The sequence below is a fragment of the Osmerus eperlanus genome, chromosome 9 (genome assembly GCF_963692335.1).
Source record: "Osmerus eperlanus chromosome 9, fOsmEpe2.1, whole genome shotgun sequence".
Taxonomy (NCBI): domain Eukaryota; kingdom Metazoa; phylum Chordata; class Actinopteri; order Osmeriformes; family Osmeridae; genus Osmerus; species Osmerus eperlanus.
Window position 1 is genome coordinate 11,233,851 of NC_085026.1, and position 25,741 is coordinate 11,259,591.

At 47.2% G+C, this 25,741-nt stretch overlaps 1 protein-coding gene across 3 annotated transcripts; it reads right to left on the reverse strand.

Annotated features, from left to right (window-relative positions):
- Positions 1–4,917: 4,917 nt before the first annotated feature.
- Positions 4,918–25,725, reverse strand: scaf8 (SR-related CTD-associated factor 8). 3 transcript variants are annotated; one of them, XM_062468937.1, is made up of 20 exons: positions 25,541–25,725; positions 24,438–24,521; positions 15,350–15,394; positions 14,747–14,908; positions 14,379–14,535; positions 13,887–14,014; positions 13,084–13,257; positions 12,695–12,774; positions 12,386–12,506; positions 11,928–12,056; positions 11,726–11,841; positions 11,195–11,388; positions 10,778–10,878; positions 10,299–10,412; positions 9,879–10,035; positions 9,281–9,411; positions 8,388–8,526; positions 8,219–8,275; positions 7,818–8,042; positions 4,918–7,693 (listed from the first exon to the last, which is right to left on the reverse strand). In XM_062468937.1, the coding sequence occupies exons 1-20, from the start codon at positions 25,568–25,570 to the stop codon at positions 5,625–5,627; spliced, it is 4,413 nt and encodes a 1,470-aa protein (XP_062324921.1). In that variant the 5' UTR covers positions 25,571–25,725; the 3' UTR covers positions 4,918–5,624. The 3 variants fall into 3 exon arrangements, with proteins under 3 accessions (XP_062324921.1, XP_062324922.1, XP_062324923.1); XM_062468938.1 differs by lacking the exon at positions 25,541–25,725 and adding an exon at positions 22,969–23,059 and having other exon boundaries at positions 24,438–24,518; XM_062468939.1 differs by lacking the exon at positions 25,541–25,725 and adding an exon at positions 22,969–23,062 and having other exon boundaries at positions 24,438–24,453.
- Positions 25,726–25,741: the final 16 nt, after the last annotated feature.

Consider the following 25,741-nt stretch of genomic DNA (forward strand, 5'->3'; position numbering starts at 1 on the left):
CGCTGCGACCTCGGTGACTCAGACCAATTCAATTCAACACGGCCTGCGTTGAGAGGGAGTTTCTTTCCTCTGCAGTGACATCACCTACGGTATCTCACAAGGGAACGTTCCTCTTCCCTCATAAACAAACACAAACAAGCAGGCCTTGAGGGCTAATTACTAGCTATCTGCTTCATCGTAACATCCAGGGAGGAGACATGGGACAGCTCCAGACAGTGGGCAACGCTGCCATCCTGACTGGAAACTCTGCCGCTTCGCTCCCAGGTCGCTGAACCAGGTGTCATGTCCTTAGGCACAGGGTTAGTCAGCCTACATAATAAGCAGCTGTTACTGTCCGCCTGCACAACGACGAGAGGCACACAATGCCGTGGTTGGGATGGGATGCTGTGTATGTGTGTGTGTGTGTGACAGCATGGGAATAAGACTCTCGTAAAATGGCATCCACTCATTCTGTCCTCTGAGATACATTATAGGTGGAGAAAATGTTTTCGACTGTGATGATCTGCGCAAGTGCTTGGCTGCGAACTCAGCATTTCTGCTATTTACCTATTTTTCCCCCCACTCTCTCTCTCTTTCCCACTCTAGCTTTTTTACCCCCTCTGATTCCCCTTACGTCTTGGAGGATTTAATAGGCTCCCCTGTCACTCACTCAGTGTTTCTCTCCAACACACACACACACACCTCCTAGTGTGAAGTGAAATATGATTGAGTGCCCTCTGAAATTAGGAGTGCTTGTTATTGACGTCACCTTGACTACTGTCACCTCTCTCCTCCTCTTTCCCAGCATGCTCAGTGACTTAAGCCTGCTGATCTAAGAAGGGTGATGAACTTTCAACCCTGACCCTTGACCCAGACCCTTATTAAGCCTGTTGCCCCGTTAGATTAAAGGGATTCTGCCAAGGTAAAGAATAATGGAAAGTTTGTTTAATTATGCGGCAATGAGTCAATGTTGGAGAGATTAAACAGAAGTTCCTGTTTTGGCAGGTTTTGTATTAACAGGGTCCCAGAAACATGTGGTTCTGTTGTGCCTGCAAAGTCTGTAAATGTGCTCAGGTGCATTATACCTATCAAATACACGTATAAAGCCGGCATAGCAACAGCATGCCTGGACCCTTGCTAAAACACCTTGGCAGTATGCAAACACACACAGGGCTGATTTGCAAGTGTAGCCTTGCTTTGTCTGACACTGACAATTGTCCGCCTAGAAGCCAAGGAAAAATCATTACAATTCAACTCTTTGTTTCCTTCATTTCCTTTATTCGCTCTTTTTTTTCTCATGCAAACTCAGACCAAGCATCCTTGACTATATACTAGACTCCGATCGGTTTGAACTTTTGACGGGGGGTTACTTCTCAGCGAGGGCAATTTTGGACACCACTTCCAACTCTGTGGGAGCCTGCACTTGGTGATAAGAGAGACCTGGACCAAGTGTTCCTGTAGGCTGGCGGCACACTAGTACTGAGCCCCTTCAAAGGGGAATATTTACCGTCTGACTACTCTCAGCCCAGAAATGGAATCCTACACACTTTGATGGACTATAAGTGTGTGTTTCCTACCTCTGTTTGTTTCTCTCTCCCTCCCCCTCTCAATAAACTGGTAGGGTTCCAGTGAGAGGCGATACAGGCTGATTTTATTTACGCTATGAAGGACATTTAATCAATGCTTTAAATTAATTAGGAATGCAGCAACCTAAATCAGCAGAGGGGCCCAGTCTCACACTAAAATGTCGTCCTTTCGTAACCTCATCCTATCCTATATTGATTTGAAAATGCATCAAGAATTGTGCTTCATACAATGTACATATTTCACTGTGACTGCGTAGAAATACTGACGGGATAGTTTGCAGCAGACTTTCCAAACAAGAGTGAGAAGGTTGTTCTGGCCAACATAATAGTGTGGTTAGGTGAGGCCATGTGACAGGTGAAAACTGCAGTGTTTCAGCTCTGTCAGTCACCAGTCTTACTGCAAAGAAACAGAGCCCTGAGGAGTCATTCAAAAGCCACCACATTGGGACTAATGTGGCACCATACTGCCCCCTACAGGCCAACCACTGCAACTACAGCAGGGTTTACAGTCACGACGACCAGGTTTACTGTTCAACGAGGAGAGAATGGACTAGTGCGTTTCATCGCGTCCTGGACGTGACCTCTATCTCAACACTGAGGGCTCTGTGTGAACCTATGATTTGTAGATAAAAAAAAAAAAAATGGCTGCATGGAGTTTCGAATATATACCCCTGTACCTGTTTTACATGGCAATGATATTTCCGGTTACAATCTGTGCCAACATCTAATGGAGTTCCCCACAACAGAGAGATGAGTCTCAGGCTGACGGCATGGACCACAAGCATGATGGATAATCACCCCCACCTGAGCACCACTGCCAGAGAAATACAACATTGTTCCATCCCTGTTTGGTGCCAGGACACTGGGCCCTCCCAGATCAGCCTCTGTTGTGCCCCTCTGGGCTTGTGTGCATGTGTTTTTACAGCTTGGCAAAAACTCTACAGCCCTGGTTGTCTCAGGAATAACATACAATTCCAACAGTGAAGTGAGGTGGGAATGAGATAATGTTGATGTTCAACCATTGTTTGCCTGGAAGAGTATGTTGCTGAACCTGATAGACATCGTCCTCAAGCCTGCGCTATGTGCCAGGTCCTCTCCCCACAGTACACTGGAGACTTGATAACTACAATACACAAACACAACTGCTCTTCTTAGAAGGAAAAGTGGTCAACGCCAACTTCCCAGTATTTAACTGCAGTATGAAGGGGAGTCAGTTGGCTGTGTGTGTGTCTGTGAGAGTTTGTGTGTTAGTCTCCAGAGCTTCCAGCCTGCCAGTCTCCCACTGGGAGGAGGTGAGCTCGGGCAGAGCAGCAGGTCCATCCTGACAGGCCATGACAGGCAGGGACTTAGTGAGGAGCCCCACTGGGACAACTACAGTCTATTTGTACAGGTCGTCACTTCTTCGCTCCAACTTGAACCATAATTCCCTCGACAGGCGGAATAGAAAGGCCAATTTGTCTGTAATTCATTGTTTGTATTGACATTTGGATGTGTTCAAGCCAACACTGTTAGTGCACTGAAAGCCAAAGGTCTCTTTGTTTTCACTGCTTCAAAATAATGTAGAAATTCAACAGCTACTTTTATCCAAAACGTACAGGGGGATTTGAACCTGCAACTTATTGATTTGCAGGCAAATATTCTATCACTGAGCTATACCCACCCATGCATATCTCAGTGACGCATAGCCATTCGATTTAAGGACATCTTCAGTGAAGCCAATTAGTGTTGTTTCCTGCTTTAAAGTAAACCAGGCCAAAAATGCACCAGGGACCATGTGCTCGCTCTCCCTTGTCGTGCTGACTAAGCACCTCCACCGGTCCTAGCAGCTCTTAATTGGCAGAGCAGTGAGTGCCGTGTGGTGGAGGTAGGCAGCCAGAACTCCCGCCTCCCCATCTCTCCCCCCCTCCCTCCAGTCTCCACCCTCTCTTTGTTCTGCCCTGACTGAGGCCAGACGAGAGCTGGATGGCTGGTTAAAATAAGAACGGCAAGTCGTGATGGGAGTTATTTTTCCTCCTTCAAGTGAACGAGAGATCCTGCAGACCAGCTTGTGTCGGCACACTAACTACTAGCTGACACCTTTATTGTGAGGTGATACAGAAGTGTTTCTAACATGAGTATCAAAGGTGATAAAGACTCGGTGTGACATGCTTTTAACCTGAGTGCCAAAGGATGCGCTAATGTCTAACCTATGCGTGGTCGGTGAAGTCCAAAGCCCTATCCCATTAGCGCTGGTAGGGACCTGAGAGGATTGTACAGGTGTACGCAACATGGCAGCAACTCCAACCAACCAAACACAGGGCAAGTTGAAGCTTTTACCACACGGCCTACAGCTGATGGAATCCCCTCTGATGACCACAAGTGCATTGTGGGTCAGGGCAGAGGAGTAGTCTTACGACGTATTCATCCTACCGTCTTGTTCAGGTCTTACTAGAGGTAATGGCAGTGTGTGTGTGTGTGTGTGTGTGCACACCAGTTTCAAAAGTACCTGGCCAGCCCAGGCCAGGATTCATGACAAGAAGAGAAAAAAGCTGATGCACCAACCTTTATTTGACTTCACAACTGTGAGTAAGAGAGAACAGTTTGTCTGAAGGAACTTCCAGACTATAGAACCTTTCCTGGTATGTCTCAACAGAAATGCACTGAAGTATTCATGTAGTTAAGATACAAAAAGTGTGAACATGGCTACAGGCCTTCATGCACAGAACAACTATGGAGTAAATAAGCCTTGCCCCCCCTATCCCCCTATCACGGCAGAGCTGTATAGTGTTGCCAGCTGTGTCTGGGGGGAGGTAACCTGGATGCAGACAGCTTGTGACAGTGCATTGTTGGCCTGTGTCAGATCACAGAACGGTGGACCATGTATGTATGCATGTATGTATTAGGTGGCATCATGCTAAACTATAATCAATTCAAAAAGGCACAATTCTATCCGCAGTAGTCCCCCCCCCACACCAAAAGCACAGGAATATTTACAGGCTAAGATGATCAGAAACTATACAAAGCATTAGGTCCTGTGGTTGCAAACAACGAGCATTAGAGAGCTGTGGGAGGTGATATTGAAGCAGGGGTTTGAAGTGTTATGAGGGTTTAAATGAACGGACGATCTACAATAGTCATCCTGGTGTTTATATTCACCACCATAAATATAGCCTGTTTAAAGTCCTGGTGGTCAATTAGGCGCTTTTATGTATCCTAGTTCAGGGAGTCGTTCTTAAGCATGGATTAAACAGCAAAACATGTTTATTTAAACTAAATTGTAATGGACCCTTCAGTCATCCGTCCATCCATCCATCCATAATGACCCCTTTGTTCCTACGATTAAATTTGTTTGTGGAATAAACTGCATTATGGCAAAGAAAATCACAGACATTTATTGGGGAATATAACAGGTCATATTTAATCCTTTAAAATGTTCCTTTTTTTTTTTTAAGCAACTGTACTGGTCTCACTGTACGCACGCTATTAGCATTCTGCTTTAAAGACAAGAAGCATAGGACACCACAAAGGCATTCGATTAAAACGTTTGCAGCAGCATTTCAAAAGAAGAGGAGACAACAGGCCAACGAGTGCCTTTTTTTTTCTTTTTCAAGTATTCCGCATATCTGGAGTCAATCCATCCGAAACAGCCAGGATCCTTACAGTCTTCCATAGGAAGCCCAAAGCTCTCTGCGCACCCCACCCCACTTCACAATTATTGAAACATTTTGGCAAGCAATTGTCATGAAAATATATCAAGCTTTAAAACTGGGGGTGGCATTGAAAACTAAAAAAGAAAAGTGAATGAAGAGAAATAAAATAAAATTATAAAAACAAAATCCCCTATCATTTAATCAGCTAGCGAGTCAACTATTTTTTTTTCCTGAAGAGCACTGCTATAGAGAAGAGATAAAATCAAATGGTCGGGTTAATCAGTCAGTATCATGTGTGAGATCGACTAGCCAGCCGGGTCCCATCAGGAGTTTGTTTTTGTTGTGTTTTTGTTGTTGATGCTGCTGCTGAACACGAGTACAGAGAGAAGAGACAACTTTACAAAATGATCTTTTACCTACTGAGTGATGATTATGTCCGCTCAGTGTCTGTATGCTCTACCACTGGCTGTTTCTCAGCAGGGGCTTCCTCCAGCGGCTCACCCACTTCACTGTCTACGTCCTTGGAGGAGCCGCGCTCCTTCTCCTCCTCCTGCTGCTGCCGGTCTGCAGGCTCCGCCAGGCTGGGGGGCTCCGCCAGGCTGGGGGGCTCCTCCAGGGTGGGGGACTGGGCCGCGGACATTGTTGGGGTTGGTGTGGGGGAGAGGGTGGGGGTGGGGGCCTGCTCAGGCACGGATTCTGGTGAAGGCTCTGGGGTGGGCTCTGCCACTATTTTAGTGTCCATCCCAGCGCTCCCATTGCCCCAGTGGGGTTCTGGTTCGTCCTGTGGCTCCTCCTCTGAGGCCTTCTCTGGTTCCCTGGCCCACTGGGGGGGGTCTTTCTCCCTAGGGGAGTCTGTAGTCTCAGCGGGGGGGCTGGCAGACATGGGGGAGTGGTGGGGAGAAGCGTGGGCTGGGGGTGGCGTCTGGGCTCGGAATGGGGACTGGGCCCTGGGTGGGGACGGTGATTGGGATGTGGTCTCTGATGGGACCTGGGGTGGAGCCTGGGTCTGAGGGGACACATGGTCTTGGAGTGGCGTCTCCCTCCGGGGTGGGGTCTGGGCCTGGGGGGGTGACTGAGGCTGGGGCGGAGACTGAGCCTGGGGAGGTGTGGTGTGGACCTGGGGTGGCGTTGGAGCCAGGTCCTGGACCAACGTCTCTGACTGGGGCTTGGAGGCTTGGCTCTGGGCTGGAGGAGCGGAGTGGACTGAGGACGGGGGTGGAGACAGGGTCAGGGATGGAGGTGAGGTCTTGGTTGGTGTTGGGGTTTGAGCTAAAGGCTGGGGCAACAGTGGGGGTCTAGTCTGGGGCTGCAGTTTCAGTAGCGTCAGAGGCTTGGTTTGGTTGAGGGTGAGGTTGGGGTTGAGGGTGGGGGTCGGCAGCAGAGGGGTGGGCAGCGGGAGCAGGGGCATCCAGCCTCCACGCTCACGCTGTTCTCTCTCGCGGTCTCTCTCCCTGTCCTTGTCCCGGTCTCGGTCCCTTTCCCGCTCACGGTCTCTCTCCCTGGTGCCGCGCTCACGGCCTCGATCTCTCTCCCGCTCTCGCTCTCTCTCCCGCTCGCGGCTATGGCGGTTGCCGTTCAGCTCTCGCCGGAAGTCGAACTCTCTGTCGTCTCGATCCCTCTGCCGGTCCCAAGGGCGCCGCCGGTCGTCCAGGTCTTGGTGAACGTCGGGGTCGAAGGGCGCCGCTGGAGCGGAGGTAGCAGTGGCCGTGGGCGCCCCGCGATTCCAAGCTGGTCCGCTTCCACTCGCCCCAGTAGCCCCAGCCCCGCCTGCTCCGCTAACCGCTGTTCCCCCAGCACGGCTCTCGAAGCGGCTGGGGAAGTTCTGTCCTGGGCTGGGCCGCTCCTCCTGCTGGAAGCCCTTGGACCCCACGGCCTGCTGGCCTCTCTGTATGCTGTCCCGCTCGTCAAAGTCCCCTCTGGTCTGGCTCCAGCGGCTGTCTGGTGTGAAGCCTGCCAAGGCCTGGAGACGGCCCACCAGGCTGTTTCTGGCTGGCTGGCTGACAGGGGTCTGGAGCAAGGCTGGCCTGCCTCCTCCTCCACTACCTCCACTGCCACTGCCACCACCAGTACCAGCACTAGCACTACCCAGGGGCTCCCTGTGCTCGGGGGGAGGGGTCCTCAGCAGGCCCGTGCTGGGCTTCTCAGGTGGGGGAAAGCGGTAGTCCTGATCCCCCTCCTGCTGGCTGCTGTCTCCCCCGGAGGAGGGCTCCTCCTCAGCCTTGTCTGCCGGGGCGCTGGAGACCCTGTTGAAGAGGTCCATCTGGGAGAAGGGGGCCCGGGTACGGGCCTGGGCTTGGAGGGAGGCATCTAGCAGGCCCTGCTGCATGAGCAGAGGGAAGCGGGCCCCAGCCCCCTGGAGCAGGGTGGGACGCATGTCCATGGGCAGCAGGTTGGGCATCCTCTGGCTGGCCAGGCCTGACTGGTGCAGGGGGTGGGTGAGGGAGGCGGAGGGGTGCATGCCCAAGAGACCCATGCCACTCCGTACCGCATTCTGCATGCCTGGAGGATAAGAAACAGACATTATATACCAGTACAGTACACAGCAAGCTCCCGTATAAAGCACAATACTATCATGAACAAAAGTCATACACCAACAAAACGGATATAAGAAGCATCTCCTGACCTTGCAGGGTAATCTCGGCCTGGGCATCCATGCCGTCGGCTGACTGGCCCGTCTTGTCGTTAGCGCTCTGCTGGGGCTGGAGGCCTGCGGGGCTGTACACCCCTCCTCCGGGAAGGGCGGAGGGCATGTAGCTGCCAGGGATGGTCCCCGCGGGGGGGATCATGGCTCCGTAGGGGTTGTCCTTGACGCCGTCCTGGCTCGCGGACATTGAAGGCTGCACCAGGGCTGGAGGAGCAGTGGGAAGGGGAGATGTGACCACTTAAGCCTAGCAGGCTAACAACTCAAATACGTGTTTATTTAGCAAAACACTTTGATCCAAAGCAGCAGTGAGGGATCAGACAAACTCAACCACTGCGCTACACCCATCCCCCAGTTTACTGAGTCAGTGAGGTGAAACCTACATGTAGGTCCGGAAGGCATGCCAGCTGTCTGTGGGACGCCTGCGGCCTGCATGAAGCCTGCAACACAGGAAACGCAGAGCTGCATCAGTGTCTCGCTTAGGCCAAGAGGAACAACCATGTGATTTGGGGGTTTGGGGGGGTGTTCTCTGGAGCGCGTCAGGGTGCCTACCTGGGGGAGGCTGCGAGGCGTTGAACCCTGCCCGGAGGAAGGGCGGTGGAGGGCCGTAGCCTGGCGGCGGCATCGCCATGGACACAGGGAAGGATGGAGGCACGAGACCCACAGAGGGCACAGCCTGGGCCACCGGGAGCTGGAGGGAGAGAAGGAGGGAGGGAGTAAGGGAAAGATGTAGAGGGGGACAAGAAGGAGGAAAGGAGAGAGGGGGATGAAAGTGGAAAATTAGTACAAATAAACTTCACTTTATTAAGCATTACCAACACATCATGAGTGATAGTCTGTGAAAAACGGCAGTGACACCGGGTCAGAGAAGCAGTGAGGTCTTGACCCTACAGCGCGTTGACGTGGACAGGCATGTGTCCCTCAGATACGGACCGATGCTCTCTGAGAAGCGTACTGAAGCCGCAGTCTAAACACACACTCGTCCCACAGAGACCCATCTGCTCGGCAGGGCCCACCCAGGAACAAACAAACAATCTGCAGCAGGCCAGGCACCGCGGGGGGCCAGGAGGAGTACAGCTGGGGCTGACAGAGACAGGCGGACAGTCACAGGAAGGCCTCTGGTGTTGCGTTTCACATTGCTGAGCAACTCTAAATGAGACTTAATGAAGGCAGGGCAATAAGTGGAAGTAGGAGGTCTGTACAGCGGCTATGTGACTTATAAGATATAAATAAGATACAGGTCCAGTTTAAGCTGAACTGTGGTGATGTGTCACATGACCACACAGTTTAAAGACTATGGGGTGTCACTGTTACCAAGTTCTTTAACCACACAAACACATCTGAATATGACTATACTGAGCAGGTTGATGGCAAACTCTTTCCAGAATTATTATTCTGTATTATTCCTCCTCCTGCTTAGTTTGAAGTGTGCGTCTTCTGTGTACCTGTACAGGCATCATGGTGACCTGCTGGCTGTAGGCCTCTGTCTGGGCGTTGCTGGCAGGCAGGGGCTCCACACTCACCACCTGGCTCGGAGGCTCCTTGGCGGGCTCTGCGTTCTTGGCTGCCTCCCACTCTGCAGCCGGAGAGGAGGAGGGTGAAGTGAAGAGAGACCGTAGGAGGGAATGTGACAGGAGGGACACATAAGGAGGGAGAGGGAAGAGGAGGGAGACATAGGAGGAGGGAGACAGAAAGAGGGAGATATAGGAGGGGGAGACAGAAAGAGGAAGGAGACCAGAGTTAGGAACCATTCCACCACATGGAAGAGGGTTTAGTGGGTGAAGCCCCTCTTTATCTCTCAAGTGTTGGGTTTCTCTGTGACTTCCTGCACGCGTGGCTTTTAAACAACTCAGTAAATGAATGTGGTGGACAAATCCACATGGATAGTGCAGAAATGCCAGGAAGTGTGGATATTTGTGTGGGGTTTGGAGAATGTTTACGTCCTGTTTATACATGCTGAGCTTTAGCACTGAGCCAATAATCCCAGTGCTTGGAGTCTGTGTGGAGACGCTGTGTGTGTGTGTGTAGGTCCTGTGCGCTCACCGCTGTTGACGGTCTCCTGGTCGATCATGCCCCCTTCTGCGAAGCCGTCCAAGTCATCCAGCTTGACCTTCTCCCAGGGGATGTAGGTGACCCCCAGGTCCACGTCCCAGAACTGCTTATACTCCTGTTTCACGCCCTTGTTCAGAGCCCACGCAATCTGGACAGGACAGGACGGATCAAAGTGAGTATGCATGTGTACTTACGCCCTTGGAGACACGTATAGGATATGTGACTGGATTCTTAATAGAACAAAGGCAGAAGGGTAAGGTACATTGGATGCCTGTGAGAATTTCAAATAGGACCTTATATCAGCGGGTGGACAATTCCATTTAGTTGAGTAAAAAAAAAAAAGAGGACCTTGATTTGACACGCGTGTAAATGTGATTACGCTGGGGGGGGGGGGGGGGGGGGGTACTGTACCTTGATGATCTTGGAGCCAATCTTACAGGAGCCTGTGCTGAGCTTCTGTCTGGCCCGGTAGGCATCCTGCCGGTGGACCATGCAGATATAGGCACAGCCTCGGGGAGGAATCATCTGGAAGAGGACGAGAGAAGGTGAGGTAGAGGAGAAAAAAATATATGAAAAAGGAGTTAAGGATGGGGAGGGTTTAGAATGAAGGCAGAGGAGACGGGGATGGAAGAGAGGAGAGGAGTGCAGGGAATGGGAGAGAGGAGAGGAGTGCAGGGAATGGGAGAGCGTGAACGAGTGGAGAGTTAATACAACACCAGGGGGTCAGACCTCAGTAATGAGAAACTCCCAGCCTCTCAGCGGAGATGATTAATATTTTCCAGAGGTCCATGCAGTTAGGGAGAGGTCTGAATTTTAAAGGGGGGCAAAGAGAGAGGGGGAGAGCGAGAGAGAAACTGCGAAAAAGAGTCAGACAGTGAGGTGGTCCTTACATTGATGGATTCTATCTGGCCAAACTCCTCAAACACGTTGGTGAGGTCCTGCTGGTTGGCCTTCTTGTCCACCTGGCCAACCCAAAGAGTAGTGCTGCACACTATACACACACACACACAAAGGGGTAGGCAGGTTAGAAACACCACACTCAAACAAAGAACACCTACATGTCTACCAACGACAATTTCAACCTTCTTTTTTTACACAATTAACAGATCTAATGTGTTTACACTTTCTACACAGAGCACAACATGTGGAAAGTACACACAAAGAAACACCATACAGAGTCCTCACTATTAGGGTTTATATTACGATGATGATCAAGATGTTCAGGAGATTCAGAATTCACTGAGCAGCGTTGGCAGTCATGGCTGAAGACAGACATCAAGGGTGTGTGACAACGACAGCCTCCTTACCGCTGAGGGTCTTGGAGCGGATGGGAGGAAGCCCCTTCTTCTGCCGCTCCTTCTCCCTCTCCCGCGCTCGTCTCTCGCTGGAGTAGGAGCGCGACGACTTCCTCTTGCGGTCCCTGGAGCGCGACCGCGACCGCTTGCGGTGCTTGCGTTTCCGCGAGCCCGAGCGTGACCTGGACCGCCTCCGTTTGGGAGATCTGGAGAGGTGGGGACAACAACCAAGCCACATAGGAATCAGTTAAAAGGCCTTAAAAAAGTACTTGCAAACCACAGGCTCTTAATTGTAGGTTTATGCTGGCAGCTGCATTTTTCATTCTCTGCTGAGGATTGCTCCACAGTAAGAACCGGCTAATCAGCATACTGGCCTGGTTGTTAAAACATAAGTGGAGACTGTGGCCTATTTAGAATTAACGCCATTTAATCTCTGTTAAGTAGGTGTAACTATCAAAACCTATTAACCTGATGGAGGTGCTAAACTCCATGACGTTTATTCACACTGGCAACACATTCAAGACGACACTCATCAATTCAGACCTGGAGCGTGAGCGCGAGCGCGTTCTTGACCGCGTGCTGGCCGCCTTCTTGTCGTCTGTTTCAAAGATGTCCTCCTCCATCCCATCGGGCCCCTCGTCCAGGTCCATGTCCATGTCCTAGAACACACACCGCCGTCAGCACACAGCCCGGGCCCCCGCACAGAACATGCCCCGGCAAAACCAACCCGAGTTTGAGGTTGTACCTGCTGCTGGTTGTCTACGGAGTCGTCCATCTTGTTGTCGGACTGGGAGAGCTGTGGTTGGTTGCTGCTCTGGGGCGTGGCCGAGTTCTCCATCCCGTACATGGCCTCCTGGCTCTCCATGCTCATGGACTGGAAGGAGCGGGAGGGTCAATTTGACACTGAGCTCTCCGTTTAGCTTTTTATTCATTTAGCTTTTCATGGGGAAACTAGGATAAACTAGACGGAACAGTAACCATGGACTCTTCTTCAACAAAGTTTACAATGAGAAGCCTATCCATTTTGGACTCCAGTGAGTCTCAAGTCTCCCCGGCAACTGTGTCTGCTGACCCCATACCAGATTGTGGGGCATGCATGAGTGTGAGCGTGCACGTTTGTGTGTGAGTGACAGCGGGACTCCGGAGTGACTCAGACAGTGTGTGTGTGTGTATATGTGTGTGTGTGCGGCCCTGCCGCCTCACCTTCTGCTGGTGCTGCTGGTGCTCCATGAGCTGCTTCTGGAACTGCTCCAGGTTCTGCTGCTGAAGCTGCTCCGCCAGCTGGTGGAAGATGGAGCTGTTGAGGGACTCGGACACCATGGGCCTGGCGTCACACGGGGGGTCACACAGGGGTCACACAAGGGTCAGCCGTTAGTCGAGGAGGGGGGCGGGGGGGTGAGAGTACAGAAAGCGGAGGCGTTTCTAGGTCCGCCGGTTGTTGTTTACAGTGCAGACTGAAACACAGTGGATATATTTAATGAGGATACTGGAGGGGTTAGAAACTCTACTCACATCTGAGAAGAGGAGGTGTCCTTTTTCACATCCTCGACTCGTTCCGAATCGTTGCCAAAGTCAAACTGACCCAAAAGTTTCTGTAACAAATTGTAGATTACAAAACATTACACTTTTTGTAAATATGACTTTGCAGCCCCTGAAGAAGAAGAAGACAAATAAATCCAAACCAACATTTAAGGTATTCTTAACAGGCTGCTGCACTGTTATCCTATAACACCCACAACTAATCCTTTGATGTGATAGTGGTCCTAATTACTGAATCAGCTGTAGTCGTGCAAAAAAAATAGAGCTAGCAGGAATGCTAAATATTTCAAGAGAAGTCCAACTTGAAAACCAGTCAACCGATGTGTATGCAATGGAAGTGCTGGAGGAGAGTGCTGCCTCACCTTGTTGAAGGACACCCTCTGCTCCAGGGGGTTGAGGGTGTTGGCGGTGGCGGCGGCCGTCAGCTGAGCGGTCAGGGCCTGCAGCTGCACCACCAGCCCAGCGTCCAGAGCCTGGAGCAGGGAGGGCTGGGGCTTGTGCTGCTGCATCTGGAGACTCTGCACCAGCTGCTGGAGCTACACACACACACACACACACACACACGGATGAATATGCAGACGCGCACACACAAACAGACAAGATTGACACAAACTAGGTCAAACTGAGAGCCAATAAAGACATATCCTTGATCATGGTGGTATTATCCAACTGCTACTAACAGCAAAGGCTGACAAGGTGGTTGTGTGTAGAGGGGTTGTGTGGGGTGTGGTTGTGTGTGGAGGGGTTGTGTGGGGTGTGGTTGTGTGTGGAGGGGTTGTGTGGGGTGTGGTTGTGTGTGGAGGGGTTTCGTGGGGTGTGGTTGTGTGGGGTTTCGTGGGGCGGGGTTGTGGTTGTGTGTGGAGGGGTTGTGTGGGGAGGGGTTGTGTGGGGAGGGGTTGTGTGGGGAGGGGTTGTGTGTGGAGGGGTTGTGTGGGGAGCGGTTGTGTGGGGCGGGGTTGTGGTTGTGTGGGGAGGGGTTGTGTGGGGAGCGGTTGTGTGGGGAGCGGTTGTGTGGGGAGGGGTTGTGTGGGGAGGGGTTGTGTGGGGAGGGGTTGTGTGGGGAGCGGTTGTGTGGGGAGGGGTTGTGTGGGGAGGGGTTGTGTGGGGAGCGGTTGTGTGGGGAGGGGTTGTGTGTGGAGGGGTTGTGTGGGGAGGTGCTGCTCACCTGCTGCCCCTGAGGGCTCTGGAGGATCTGGGCCACAGCAGCCACTGTGTCTGTGTTGGAGATCTGGGAGGCCCAGTCAGGGAGGCCCTGGACCAGGTTGGCGGGAGTAGCAGGGGTGGCTGGAGTACCTGTACAGACACACAGAAACAGGGTCATTAGAACATGAACCTAACCTGTAATGTAAGCTAAATCTAGCTGAGCGGAGAAAGGCCTCTAATTAGATGACAAAGGGGAAGGTCTCAAGGTAAGAGATTCAAAAGTTGAACCACAGGGTGTCAGTATACAGCAGTGATTAGCAGCACTGGTAGGGGAGACACCTTGATCACGTAAAAGGTTCATCCAAGGTGAGGCCATTACACTTCAGCTGTGCTGACCCCTGAATCCTCCAAATGTGGCGACTGCAGCCCTGCACACGTTTCACGAGTATGATCAAAAAATGTTTCTCTTATCTGTCTGGTGTGTATGAGTGTGTGTGTGTGTGGTCAGACTGACCGGGGGTAGTGTTGTTGACAGGGGCAGAGCTGCTGGACATCAGAGGGGTGACGGTGGGAGGGGGCAGTCCTGCAGCCATGTCCAGCAGAGGTTGGATGAGGTCACTCTTGAACACCGCATTCTTCTGCCACAGGTTGAGGACCCGAACTATCTTACTCTGTAACACAGAGAAGGCATTACAATCCCATCAATAATCAGACAACAGTACAACTGTTGTCTGCCAATGAAGCTACAGACAATACAGAATGTATTAGCAGGGACTAAGACATTAGTAAGGGAATAAGAACTTGGGTAAGGAAGATGAAATCAGGACAATGCTGACGATAAGAAAATCAAGAACCAAAAACAGCTGGAAATCTGTGACCTACCTTGTCATCTGACGGGCAGCGGTAGAGATTCTGGAAGGTTCCGATGATGTTCTTGCTGAAGCGTGGGGCGAACACGTCCTTCTCCTGGCCAAACTGGTGCCGTGACTGCCTGACTATGGAGTCGATGACGTAGAGCCCTGGGACCTTGTATTCTGGTTTGCACTGCCAACACACACACAGGCATTGAGGGAGTCCATCAAGGGGTATACTCACTGGAAATGAGCAGGTTTACTAATCTGGCCTTTCCAGATGTTCACTCGAGGAACAAGGCTGAACAGGCCTGGGACAGATAACAGCAGTAGTCTGATGTTTCTCTAAGGAACCCTCAGATCTCATAATCTTACCGCTCATTGGGACAGCACTATGGAAGTGAATGACTTTGGGTGGACAGGATAGAGAGATAAAACAAGAGGAGAGATAGAGAGAGGTAGAGTAAGAAAGAGGGAGAACAAGCCAGAGCCACTCATCCCACAGCCTGTGAATCCTCTATGCGCTTCATGATCTCATCATCGGGTCACAGACTGCTGTTGCATGTCAACTCTAGTTTCCTCAGTTTCTAATCAGTGGAACTGAAACCTCAGGGCGAACAGCACAGCGACTCACTTTTTGTACGAACTTCTCCACACTCTGGACGACATGCTTGTAGAACTGAAAGACACAAGAACAAGAAGACAAACACTGTGATATCTCAACCACAACCACATTTGTCTCTCAGGGGAGAGTTCTGAGACTGGTTCAAGACCAGTGAAACCTGACTGGATTGTTTTGACAGACCACAGACAGCTGCTGGGGTCAGGTAGAGGTAAAGGAACCTGAAACAGACCCAGGCCAAAACGATACACAACAATCCAGACAGGAAAACATTTGTTATGCACCAGCAATGAAAATCTCACAACTTGGCTGGGGCAAAATGCTATGTATCCAGTGGGAAAAAAAGCTAAAATTGCAACAATGCACAGAAAAACAGCACACCCATCCTGGGGTTTCCCTCTAAATAGAACAGACTGATTCTGAACAATAGGAGAACCGAGTTTGTGCAGGACCTCATTTTCTTGGAGGATTTGTTGATTTTGCAGATCTAACTATTGTAACACATAGGTACACACTCACTGTCTAGACAGCTGAAAAATGAACCCCTACAGCTAAAAAGTTGAACTAATGTTGAGTCACATATTTCCTTCTCTGTTTTACATTAAAAGTTATTTAGTTGTTTTAAAGGAATAGTTGCAGCATTTGTAGCGGCTACTGTGGATCCACAATAAACAAATGAACTTCAGGATTACAGTGCTCGCGGATCCATTGATTAGCTTCGAGAATGCTGATTAGGTGTAATTCTATATTGTAGATATTGGCCTTGAAAGTTAGCATTTCATGAGAGCTGTACAGATGCACACATATTGGGTGCTCATATGGTTTGAGAGGGAAGGAAAGCCGGGTATCCAACAGTCAGAGCACATTTTCCATCCAAAATGGCTATGCTAGAGATTACATTATGCTATTATCTCTATTATCAGTTTGACAGGGAAGGTAATTGAAAAGCCGAGGCACAACCTAGACCGTTCAGCGTGAGGAATGTGCAGAATAATTTCACTGGGATTATTATTCTGGAGGAGAACGGGGAAGAGCATGTGTTTGGGCAAGGAACCCATAATGAAGAGTTATGAGGCTAACTTGGACATTATACTGTGTTTTTCCTCATTTAGCTAACTCATTTTCATCAGTTGATTTAGAGGATTCATTACTTCTTACAGCCTAGAACATATGGCAACAAATATAACTAATGGTACCAATCACTGATGAAGTATATTAGCCTAATACACACTATAGTCACAAAACCAAAGACACTCTTTTACGAGGACAAAATCAGAGGCATTAAACTCTTGATTGAGGTGTGCTGTGCAGCCAGCAGGCCTGATTAGCGTTGCAAAAGTCCTGGCCTTCCTCCACCAGCAGATGGACCCAAACACCATTGATCGTGAATAGCTCACAGAGCTGAGCATTTGTCTTCCTTGACCGAGTATGCTGAACATTATTTTTTAAGACTTTGAGAATCTGGAGCTGTACTGAACTAGGTTAAGGTATGGTGTACCATCATGTTGCATCAGCAGATGCTTTACTATGAGTGTGTGCACGCAAGAGGAAACCAAGGAGATACATTGTGAAGAACTGGATGAAATGCATTGGGCACTGAGGTCCAGAGCACCTCTCCACCAAAGACTGCTCAATTCAGAGCAAGGTCAAGTGTGTGTGTGTGTGTGCATGTGGGTAGAAAGACGATGCGAATGGAACTTCAAACAAACACTGCTTCAATCAGTGAGTCAATGTACAAAGTTTCCAAAAGAAACATCTGTCCCATTACTATTGCTATATGACACAGTCTGAATGGTGTAAACACTCTTACAGAATGGAAGCTGTTGTTCCCTGCACAATTTTTGGGGGAACTATTCCCAACTTTGTATTGGTGATGCATTCATATCTGTTGGACTGAACAGTAATTTTAAGAAGGTTTTTTTTATCGGCCATGGAAGCTGATTCAATGTAAACTTGAAAGTTAAACTGTGACATGCAGACTAAAACAATGCCACTCCAATGACAGCAACCAACCTTGAATATCAAACTAGCCTACAGTCCATATGAGACAAAAGCATACAACAACTGGATTCACTGTCCAACTTCTCACACATGCAGTGTCTGTCCTACAGTGTTACAGGTCTATGATGCTTGCTCATGAGCCAGACAGGACCGCTACAGCATTATATTTAGCATTGGAGGTTGATAGGGAAACAACAGGGAGATAAACAGATTGCTCTGAAGCAATTAACACACTGGTGGGTTGGGATGCAGGTATAATAATAAAGAATATAACAGTAAAAACATGTTATTAATGTGTGAAACATCTCCAGTCAAGATCAACACTATGCCACCTGTCTGAGAGCAACGTGTGCCAGGATGAAAAATGGTTCAGCTGAAAACAGAAACTGCCAATGATAACATCCCCTGTAACACACCACTCACAAATGGTTTATCCGACTGTAGTCTTGGCATCCACTTCTTTCTCAAAAGAGAGATGATGGCAAAATTGACTTACACAACAATGTTGATTTACACAGTAAACAGGACTTGCATTGTGTTGTTTACATTACAGACTTGCGTTTTCCGGAAGCGTTTAAGCCAAGATCCCTATTCTCTTTTAAAGGCTATAAGGAAATGTAATGTAATGAAAAGCAAATAAGGAAGTCTAGTGCTCTAGTTATGCAACCCAAGACCAGAATGATATGTATACAGCAATAAGACACAGCCCATGGCCAGATTCTCCTTATAGCACAATAACATGCTGCATAGCCTAGCTAGACTGGCCAGCACAGTAGATGCTGCAGAACCAGTGGAGGCAGATCCAGAAAGGCCTGCGTCACACGACCTGACTCCAGGTCTGTTCGTGTGCTCTGACTAATATGCCCTGGCTCACAGGCTGCTGCACACAGCTCCTGGTGCAGGAGACACTGTAGAGAAGGCAGACAGACTGCAGAGGACAGGAAGAGGTGGTAGGACAGGGTGGGGGAGCCTGATCTCAGGGGTGGAAGAGAGGTGGGAGGCAGACTGGCAGGGAGACACCCTGGCTGGGGAGGGGTGTTCTGACATGGGGGGAGGGGGGGAATAATCCAATCTTATACGTGTAGCATTTTTTTGTATGCAGTGTCACAAAGGGCTTTACGTATGCCCATAGAACAACACCTAAACCCTCAGCAAGACAAGTAAAAAAAAAAAACTATGAACTCTATAATGATTTGCACGATCCCACCCCCACACACAATTTAAGCATCTACCAGTAAGCCTGTTAACACACTGACACACACACACACATGTATCCTTTGTTGCATTCCCCAGAAGGATAGACTGCCCTCGACAGTGAGAACACTCCTTGGGGCCAAACCCACCGTCACTATAAATCCCTGTGCGCATACACAGTTTATCCTTTACCTTTAGCACACAGCACCAGCCCAAACCCCAAAAGAGTAAGCTGTCTCCATGTCTCCAGGCAACAGCTCCAGCAGTTGAGCTCTGCTCAGGTTGCAGACAGGCAGTATGTGAAGGGGGAGAGAGCTGACAGGCTGGTAATGTGCTGAGCTGTCCTCTGTGCGTCAAGGTCAGTGTGCTCCGAATGTGTGAAAGCCACAACCTACCAATCGGTGCAGTGCTATAAGTACATTTGGACAACTAGTTCAAAGAAATGTTAAATGGTGTTAGTGTTACATCCTGCTCTATCCGTAAAAGCATAGTTGAAGGTTCATGTTCTCAAAGGCAAGACTACTGTACCAAAACACCACCAGGAAGACTGCCCAAGGTGATAAGAACAACTTACTCACTTGGTTAACTCATGTTAAATTATAGCAGACACCAGCTGCAAACTGTTTATGTTTGTTGATTAACAGTTATGAAAAGCAAAGAAAGGGTAGTGACACCATCATTATACCTGCTGAAACCTTTTCACTGTACACATGTACTGGCTGCTATTGGCAGACAATTAAATGCAGTGGTATTTGACTGTGAACAGCAAAACCTGAATTTGAGACAAACCGTTCCGATGAGGTCAATAGGAACGCAGTAATATTTAGTCAATCTAATAACTAGTAACAAATTATAAAGGAAAAAATACCATCTGAAATCGCAAAATGTTTTAGGAAACATAAATTCGCAAAACGACTAGTAACATGTAAAACTTGTTTTGGACAGTTTTTGATTGAAGATATTTGGTCCTGAATTGAGCCATTTCTCAATTGCTTTTTTTAATAAAAAGGTCACTTAAAGCTTGATTACAATTAATTTATTCATTTTTAAACAGATGTAATCTTTCTAACCATTCTTAATCAGCCATGAAGAGAGGCACTTTACCAGCAGCATTGCATGGTAATTCTATGGTACTAACTGAATCAGCTGAAACTACAGAACACAAATATAAATGGCACTCAGCATTTGATCCGTGAATGCCTGCACTGGCCAAAATCAACCATTAACATGGCAGCAGTGCTACAGTGCATGCTGACATCCAGGTAAAGACAGAGCTAGAAAAACTGCAGGCTGTGAAACACATTGAGCTTTAACTATAAAATTGAAAAAACAAGTGTGTGTGTTATGTGCCTTTACAATGTGCTCAAGTACACTGTATCCTGAACAACAGACATCTGCAGAACTTAAACTCTTCTGGATGTGGAACCCTTCTCGTCTCATCCTCACACCCACAAAAATTACTTGGTTACTACATGGTTTAAATACCCCCAAAAAACGTGCTTAGTCATGAGAAGGCTAAATACGGTTCAAAAGTGCTGTGCATGTTCTGAGTTGAGAAAGCCTGACTTCAGTGAATTTACAGACTTAAACTGTGTGGGAAATGTCTGTATAACACAAATATTTTAGTTTTAACATTGAAAGCTGTTAAAATAATAGCAGTGCTATCTGGGGACGTGTCCTCCAGTCAACACGACTGAGCAGTGTAATACTAGAAGAACCCTTGGGATGTTGATACGTTCTCATGAGGCAATCCTACCTCCGGCGACAACAGACCAGACTCTTAAGTCTCCTGTGTACTGTTGGGACCCAGGTGGTGTTACACAACCACTCACCTATTCTACACTTCCAAAGGGTTTGCTGACTGCAGCAATCTGCAGTGTGAGTAATGAGTTCAAGAGGATGAGAGCCAAAGTCCTCCTGACAGATAATAGGCTAGTTTACAGTAGCACTTTTTCCCTCTCTTTTCATGCAGTTTTGTATGGACGATGCAGATCTAGGTCATTCAAAAAGGTTTGCAATGGACTGATTCTTCTGATGTAATTGTTTTTCAATTAATTTGGTGGATTCAAACTGTTTATTAGTTATGGCTGTATTATGACAAAATATAACTTCACACTGAATGTCAAAACATTCAAAGATTAATTGGACAAACTAATGAGGCAAGGTTAATTGTCCATAATCAAAACTACTCATGAAATCGAACTGAAAAACAATCTCCACATAAAATGTGTTTGTATCTCAGAATGAGCAGTCTAGGGAGTCCTAACCAAAGATTGAGGGGGAGAAAATCAGACATGAATGGGGCCGTGGTGTTAAGTAGGCTTCTCCTGACTAAGAGTCAGCATTAGCCTCCAGTGCCCACACACAGGCTGTGATTGAAACACTTGAACTCCAGACTGCATCCAGCAGGTCCAGAGAGCATCAGCTGGCCTGTCTGTCAAAAAAGTCCCTCGCACAGAAGTGAATATGGGTTCAGGGTGACAGCAGATGCTTGTCATCAGTTCAGTTAATTAAGGAGCGATTCCACTGATTGGACCGAAACTTATTTTACAATGTTGCCTTATAATCATGAATATTCAGGCTTGGACAAGGATTTTTTTAATGTCTGTTAACTTACTTCGAAATCGAATGTATTCTTCAGAACTTAAATGTTTGTGTCACCTCATAATATAACCAATGTATCTCTAAACCTAAATTATGTCCTGGTTTGCGTGGACAGTACACTTCTTTCTTTTCTTTTTTAAAGGTTGCCTTTTTAGTAAATACCAACTGCTACTTAAAGGAGTTCACCTGAGCTTACAGCTTTGACTGACTAAAAGACAGTGAGTGAAGATGCACTTGGCATGAATATTCCAACGATGACTGCCACAGATAGAGCCTGTCCAATAGGGGTGGGAATCTTTTGGTACCTCACGATTCTATTCTTGGGGTCACAAATCGATTAAAAATGTTTTTTTGCGATTTTACATTTGTGAATCGCTAGAAGACACACACAGCCTCCAAACACCAAACGAGACTATGACCAGTTCTTTGGTCCATCATTTGTGGCCGACTGTTGGGTTGGGTGTCGCAGCTTTAAAAGTAACAATGTTGTAGAATTGTGTTTACCCCGTCTTTTCAATAATATTGAGTCAATGAAGTTACTTTTCTCAGAAGAGTAACTTCAGAAGAAGTTACAGAAGAGTCTTCTGTAACTTCTTCTGATCCACCTTTGCAATTCTAAATTGTCTAGCAAGACGTTACTCAAGTTACATAGGTGTTTTATAACAATCTACGACGGCTGTAGTGATGTTCTTGAAGGAGAAGCTTTGCATGACTCACTTGCTCATCTAAATAAAACAGGCGTTATGTCTCTTATGATGCTCCTGCTGTAGCAACAGATTATTCAGTGATCTTTTTTAAGTGCCTGGGATGCAGCACATAGGCTAGGGTCTAAAGACTCTTACTACTGAATCGAATAGCATTGAGCGGTACAGTAAGCTGAAAACCAAGTAGAGTAGCAGCGCATAACAGAAAAACGGATTGCCAACAGTTGGAGGTTACAAGTGCACTAACGTTAGGCTATACACAACTTTATCATTTGGATGAATGTTGGATTTTTTTGACCAACATATATATCCTGATACGTGCACAGGGGTCCTATGCTGAAAGCTTCATACTGCATTGGTACAGCACCCAGCCACCCTTGTATATCCCTCAACTGAAGAGTCAGAGGTGTATTAAATTCAGAAAACGATCCCTCAACAACAAGCCAATTCACTGACAACTTCTAAGAAACCACCATAAGCGTTGAATCTGTCTAAACAATTATTCTGCACATTCCTGTGCACCCCTTCTCCGACAACTGTAATTACCATGGTAACAACACTGTATTCCATTTACCTCAAAGTTCAGTTATATCCAACTGAGTGAACTGCATCATTATAAAAAAGGCCAATAATGTAAAGTGGTACTCTCATTCCTACCGTGAGAAACACTATTCTGCACCGCAAGGTGTTTAATTATGTGTCTACCACCATAAGCATCCAGACTAAGAGGATTTCACTGAAGATACCCTGCTTAGCTGTATAGCTAAATGAGAGGTGGCTAGTCCACATTTCCAGACTACGGCTGAAACCAGCCAAAACAACCATTAATCGACTTTACTCATTAAACAATGACGGGATGGCCTTCTGAAGTTCAAAGGTTCTCAAAAAAACCTCCAAAACCCATTTGTCCTTATCGCAGACCAAAACCGACTGGTGTGTTCAAGCAAGTAGCATCGTTAGCCATTCTTGTAAGACAAATTTGATGTGCAAAGACACTAGAAAGCCAGGAGACTCAGGTTGGCCAAAGATACCCAACAGCCAACCCTGTTCTCTTTGCATGTGGAAGCAATTTGAGATTCATTGATTTGGCTTCGTCCATCTTCCTTGTGAAACAACCCATCCTCCTACCTAAGCTGGTTAGGGGTTCTCTTATCTCCCTGTAACTCTCTCCACCCCATCCTCCTGCTTCACTTTCAGTGCTTTGGGGGAGCTGGGAGAGCTGCTGAGGCAAGGGGAAAGAAGTGTTATTCACAGGAAACACAAGAGGGAGAAACACAAACATCACAGGCATAATTACAAGAACATAAAAGACAAATAAAAGCGCTAAGAACTCCAGAGAGGCTGGTTTGCTTGTTGCGTCGCATCTTGTGAAAGGGAGTAATTAATCACTCAGAAATATGGAAAGAAGTTTGTGATGAAAAGTTAGTCTGCTCTGTGAAGGAATGTGACACCCCAGTTTAAAATAAAAAAGTGGGCCTAGACCTATTTAATCGATGATATTTGTTTCATGAACTGAAATTTTCCTAACCAACACAGTTTGAGATTGCTGCCTAACCCGACACTAAACTGAAATTGAGTCTGTCAGGTACACAGTGTGTTAGGCTCACATCATCACAGTAACAATATTTAAGCTTTCAAGGTATAGCTTCAGGGAAGCGAGCAACAGTCTGTAGTCAAAAACATGTTCAGCAAAGGTTCTAAGCTCACAAGAATAGGCCTTTTAAGAATTCAAAATTGATGGCACAGGAGCTTTTGCTGTAAATAGGTTTATTTCATAGCATCTGTGCATAGTCAGTGGTCTATCTGTAACGATTCAAGTGATAATTTAGGAGCTAGTGGAAACGTAAAATCTTTAGAATTGCTACTTGAGAAGCAGATTGGCCATGTTGAAAATAGAACATGAGCAGAGTGACTAGAGTTACCTCACTGAGGTTCGAGAGGCTGTCAGAGCAAAATGACAAGGAAAACTACATGGAAGCAGAGTATGCCCCAAAGCGGTAGACTTGCAGAAGGTAGTCAAGTAAAAATGAAGTGTATATAAGCGGTTTTATTTACACTTTGTATTACAATGGCTGAACTAAAGCATTTGTTCACTTAAAAAAGTGAGGTTATTGATTTGCAGAATAAAACAATTTCTCCAAGCAGCAAAGAGAAGACAATGATAGTTGTCTTCATAGTCCTCATATTTAAAATTTTAGATTCCTATATGTTTAATGTTGCACCTTCCTGGCAAAGCAAATTCCTTGTCTGTGCAAACTTTCATGGCGAATAAAACCCATTCTGATTCTGACATCTTGTTCTGCTTGAAAACAATTGCTACAGTCCCATACTTCACTATGATGTCAGTAGTATTAAATATGACCTTTGAGTAAGAGAATAACAAAGTGCTTCCTAGTATTAAAACACTGACATTTAGATTTTAGTTCTTCATTGAGGATCTAATCACGATGTAGGCAAATAAGTGGGAAAGAGCTCAGAGTCCTTCGAGATGTGACACTGATTTTCGAGTGTGCGCTAAGAGAAAAAGGGAGAGAAGCTCTCTTTTACTAGACCAGTTAATTTCACCAGTACAACATGGTCTCTTTCTACATACTTACTTTTATAGCTTTTATTGCAGACTTGGTTATCTGGGTCATCTTAGCCTTGGAGATGGGAGGCTTGTATTCATTGAGCGAATACAGCTGAAAGATAAACAGCACAAAAAAAGATATTTAAACGCCAGTTAAACGGAGTAACCATTTAGAATTTAGCAGGGGTATATTATTGTTAATCAAATGGCTTACAGTAGCTGATGTTTCCATATTGGTTTTGCAAATTCATATAGCATCGGTAAAGCTGGGGCTAATATAACACATCCAATTTCAATACTTGGCCAGGCGAGATGGCAGTGGCAACCTGGTTGGCGCTCACGCTATTCCGAGGACAAGTTAGCACCTCGGAATGTCAGCATTATTTCGAAAATATTTAGCAAGAGTTACAGTATGCTTTTTCTAACGCAATTCCATGCCCGAACTACTATAGTAAGTAATAAACTGTATGGATAAAATATATGGGAGCTGCACAATTCCACAATCGTTCTGCGACAGTATAACTTGGCCTGCAGATAGCTGTAACAAATGCCTTGCCTCGCGAGCACTTGACTTAGCTAAACTAGCTAACGCTAGCTAAATCTAATGTCATCGACTAGCTAGCTCCCTTGATTTTAGCTTTCGATTTCAGACAAAGAAATTGACACCATTGAAACAATATTGACAAATTAATGTAGATAGTTAGTTTGGTAAAGTTGGGGTACGTAATAATAAGGACGAGAGGTTACACAATTGTACACACAATTACAAGCTAGCTAGCGTCGTTGTTACGGTGTTGACTTAGCTTGTTAGCCTTAGCTAGCTTGCTGAATAACGTTAATACCTGGTAACGAATAATTTTAGATTTTCCTGGCTATCTATGCTCTTTTATTTATAGACCATTGGACATATAACCAAGATTTGTGCAACATAATGGCAGAAAAGAAAATAACATTTGACGACACCCTGCCTTCAACTTAAACTAGCTAGGCTAGATAACATGGCTATGATGCGGCCTTGTCTGGCTGCCCTTTTCCCTTTCTGGTAACGATAAAGGCAAGGCTGAGAAGGCACATCGTTCTCTGCTATAAGCATCGATTGCATTCAAAATCTCGGCGGAAATTCAAACAAACCTCGCCGTTAAATGCTTTGACGGCCTCCATGATGTTAATTTTCGTCTCGCTGGTGGCTGAGAAATGTTTACTTAGTTCTCCTCAATAACCGGCTTGACGCATGCATGCTCGGGTTTTGGTGAGATGGAGGAGATTGCCAATATGGCGAACAACTCCAACGAAATTCACAAACAGACGAGGGAGACCAGCGAACCCAAGTGA

Excerpts from the sequence above, each read along its gene's own strand:
- scaf8 (XM_062468937.1), bottom strand. The coding sequence starts at position 25,570 with ATGGAGGCCGTCAAAGCATTTAACGGCGAG. Across the intron at positions 12,057-12,385 it reads ACCAGCAGCACCAGCAGAAG|TCCATGAGCATGGAGAGCCA; the intron begins GTGAGGCGGCAG and ends CGCTCCTTCCAG. Across the intron at positions 8,527-9,280 it reads TCACCATGATGCCTGTACAG|CTCCCGGTGGCCCAGGCTGT; the intron begins GTACACAGAAGA and ends CTCTCCCTCCAG.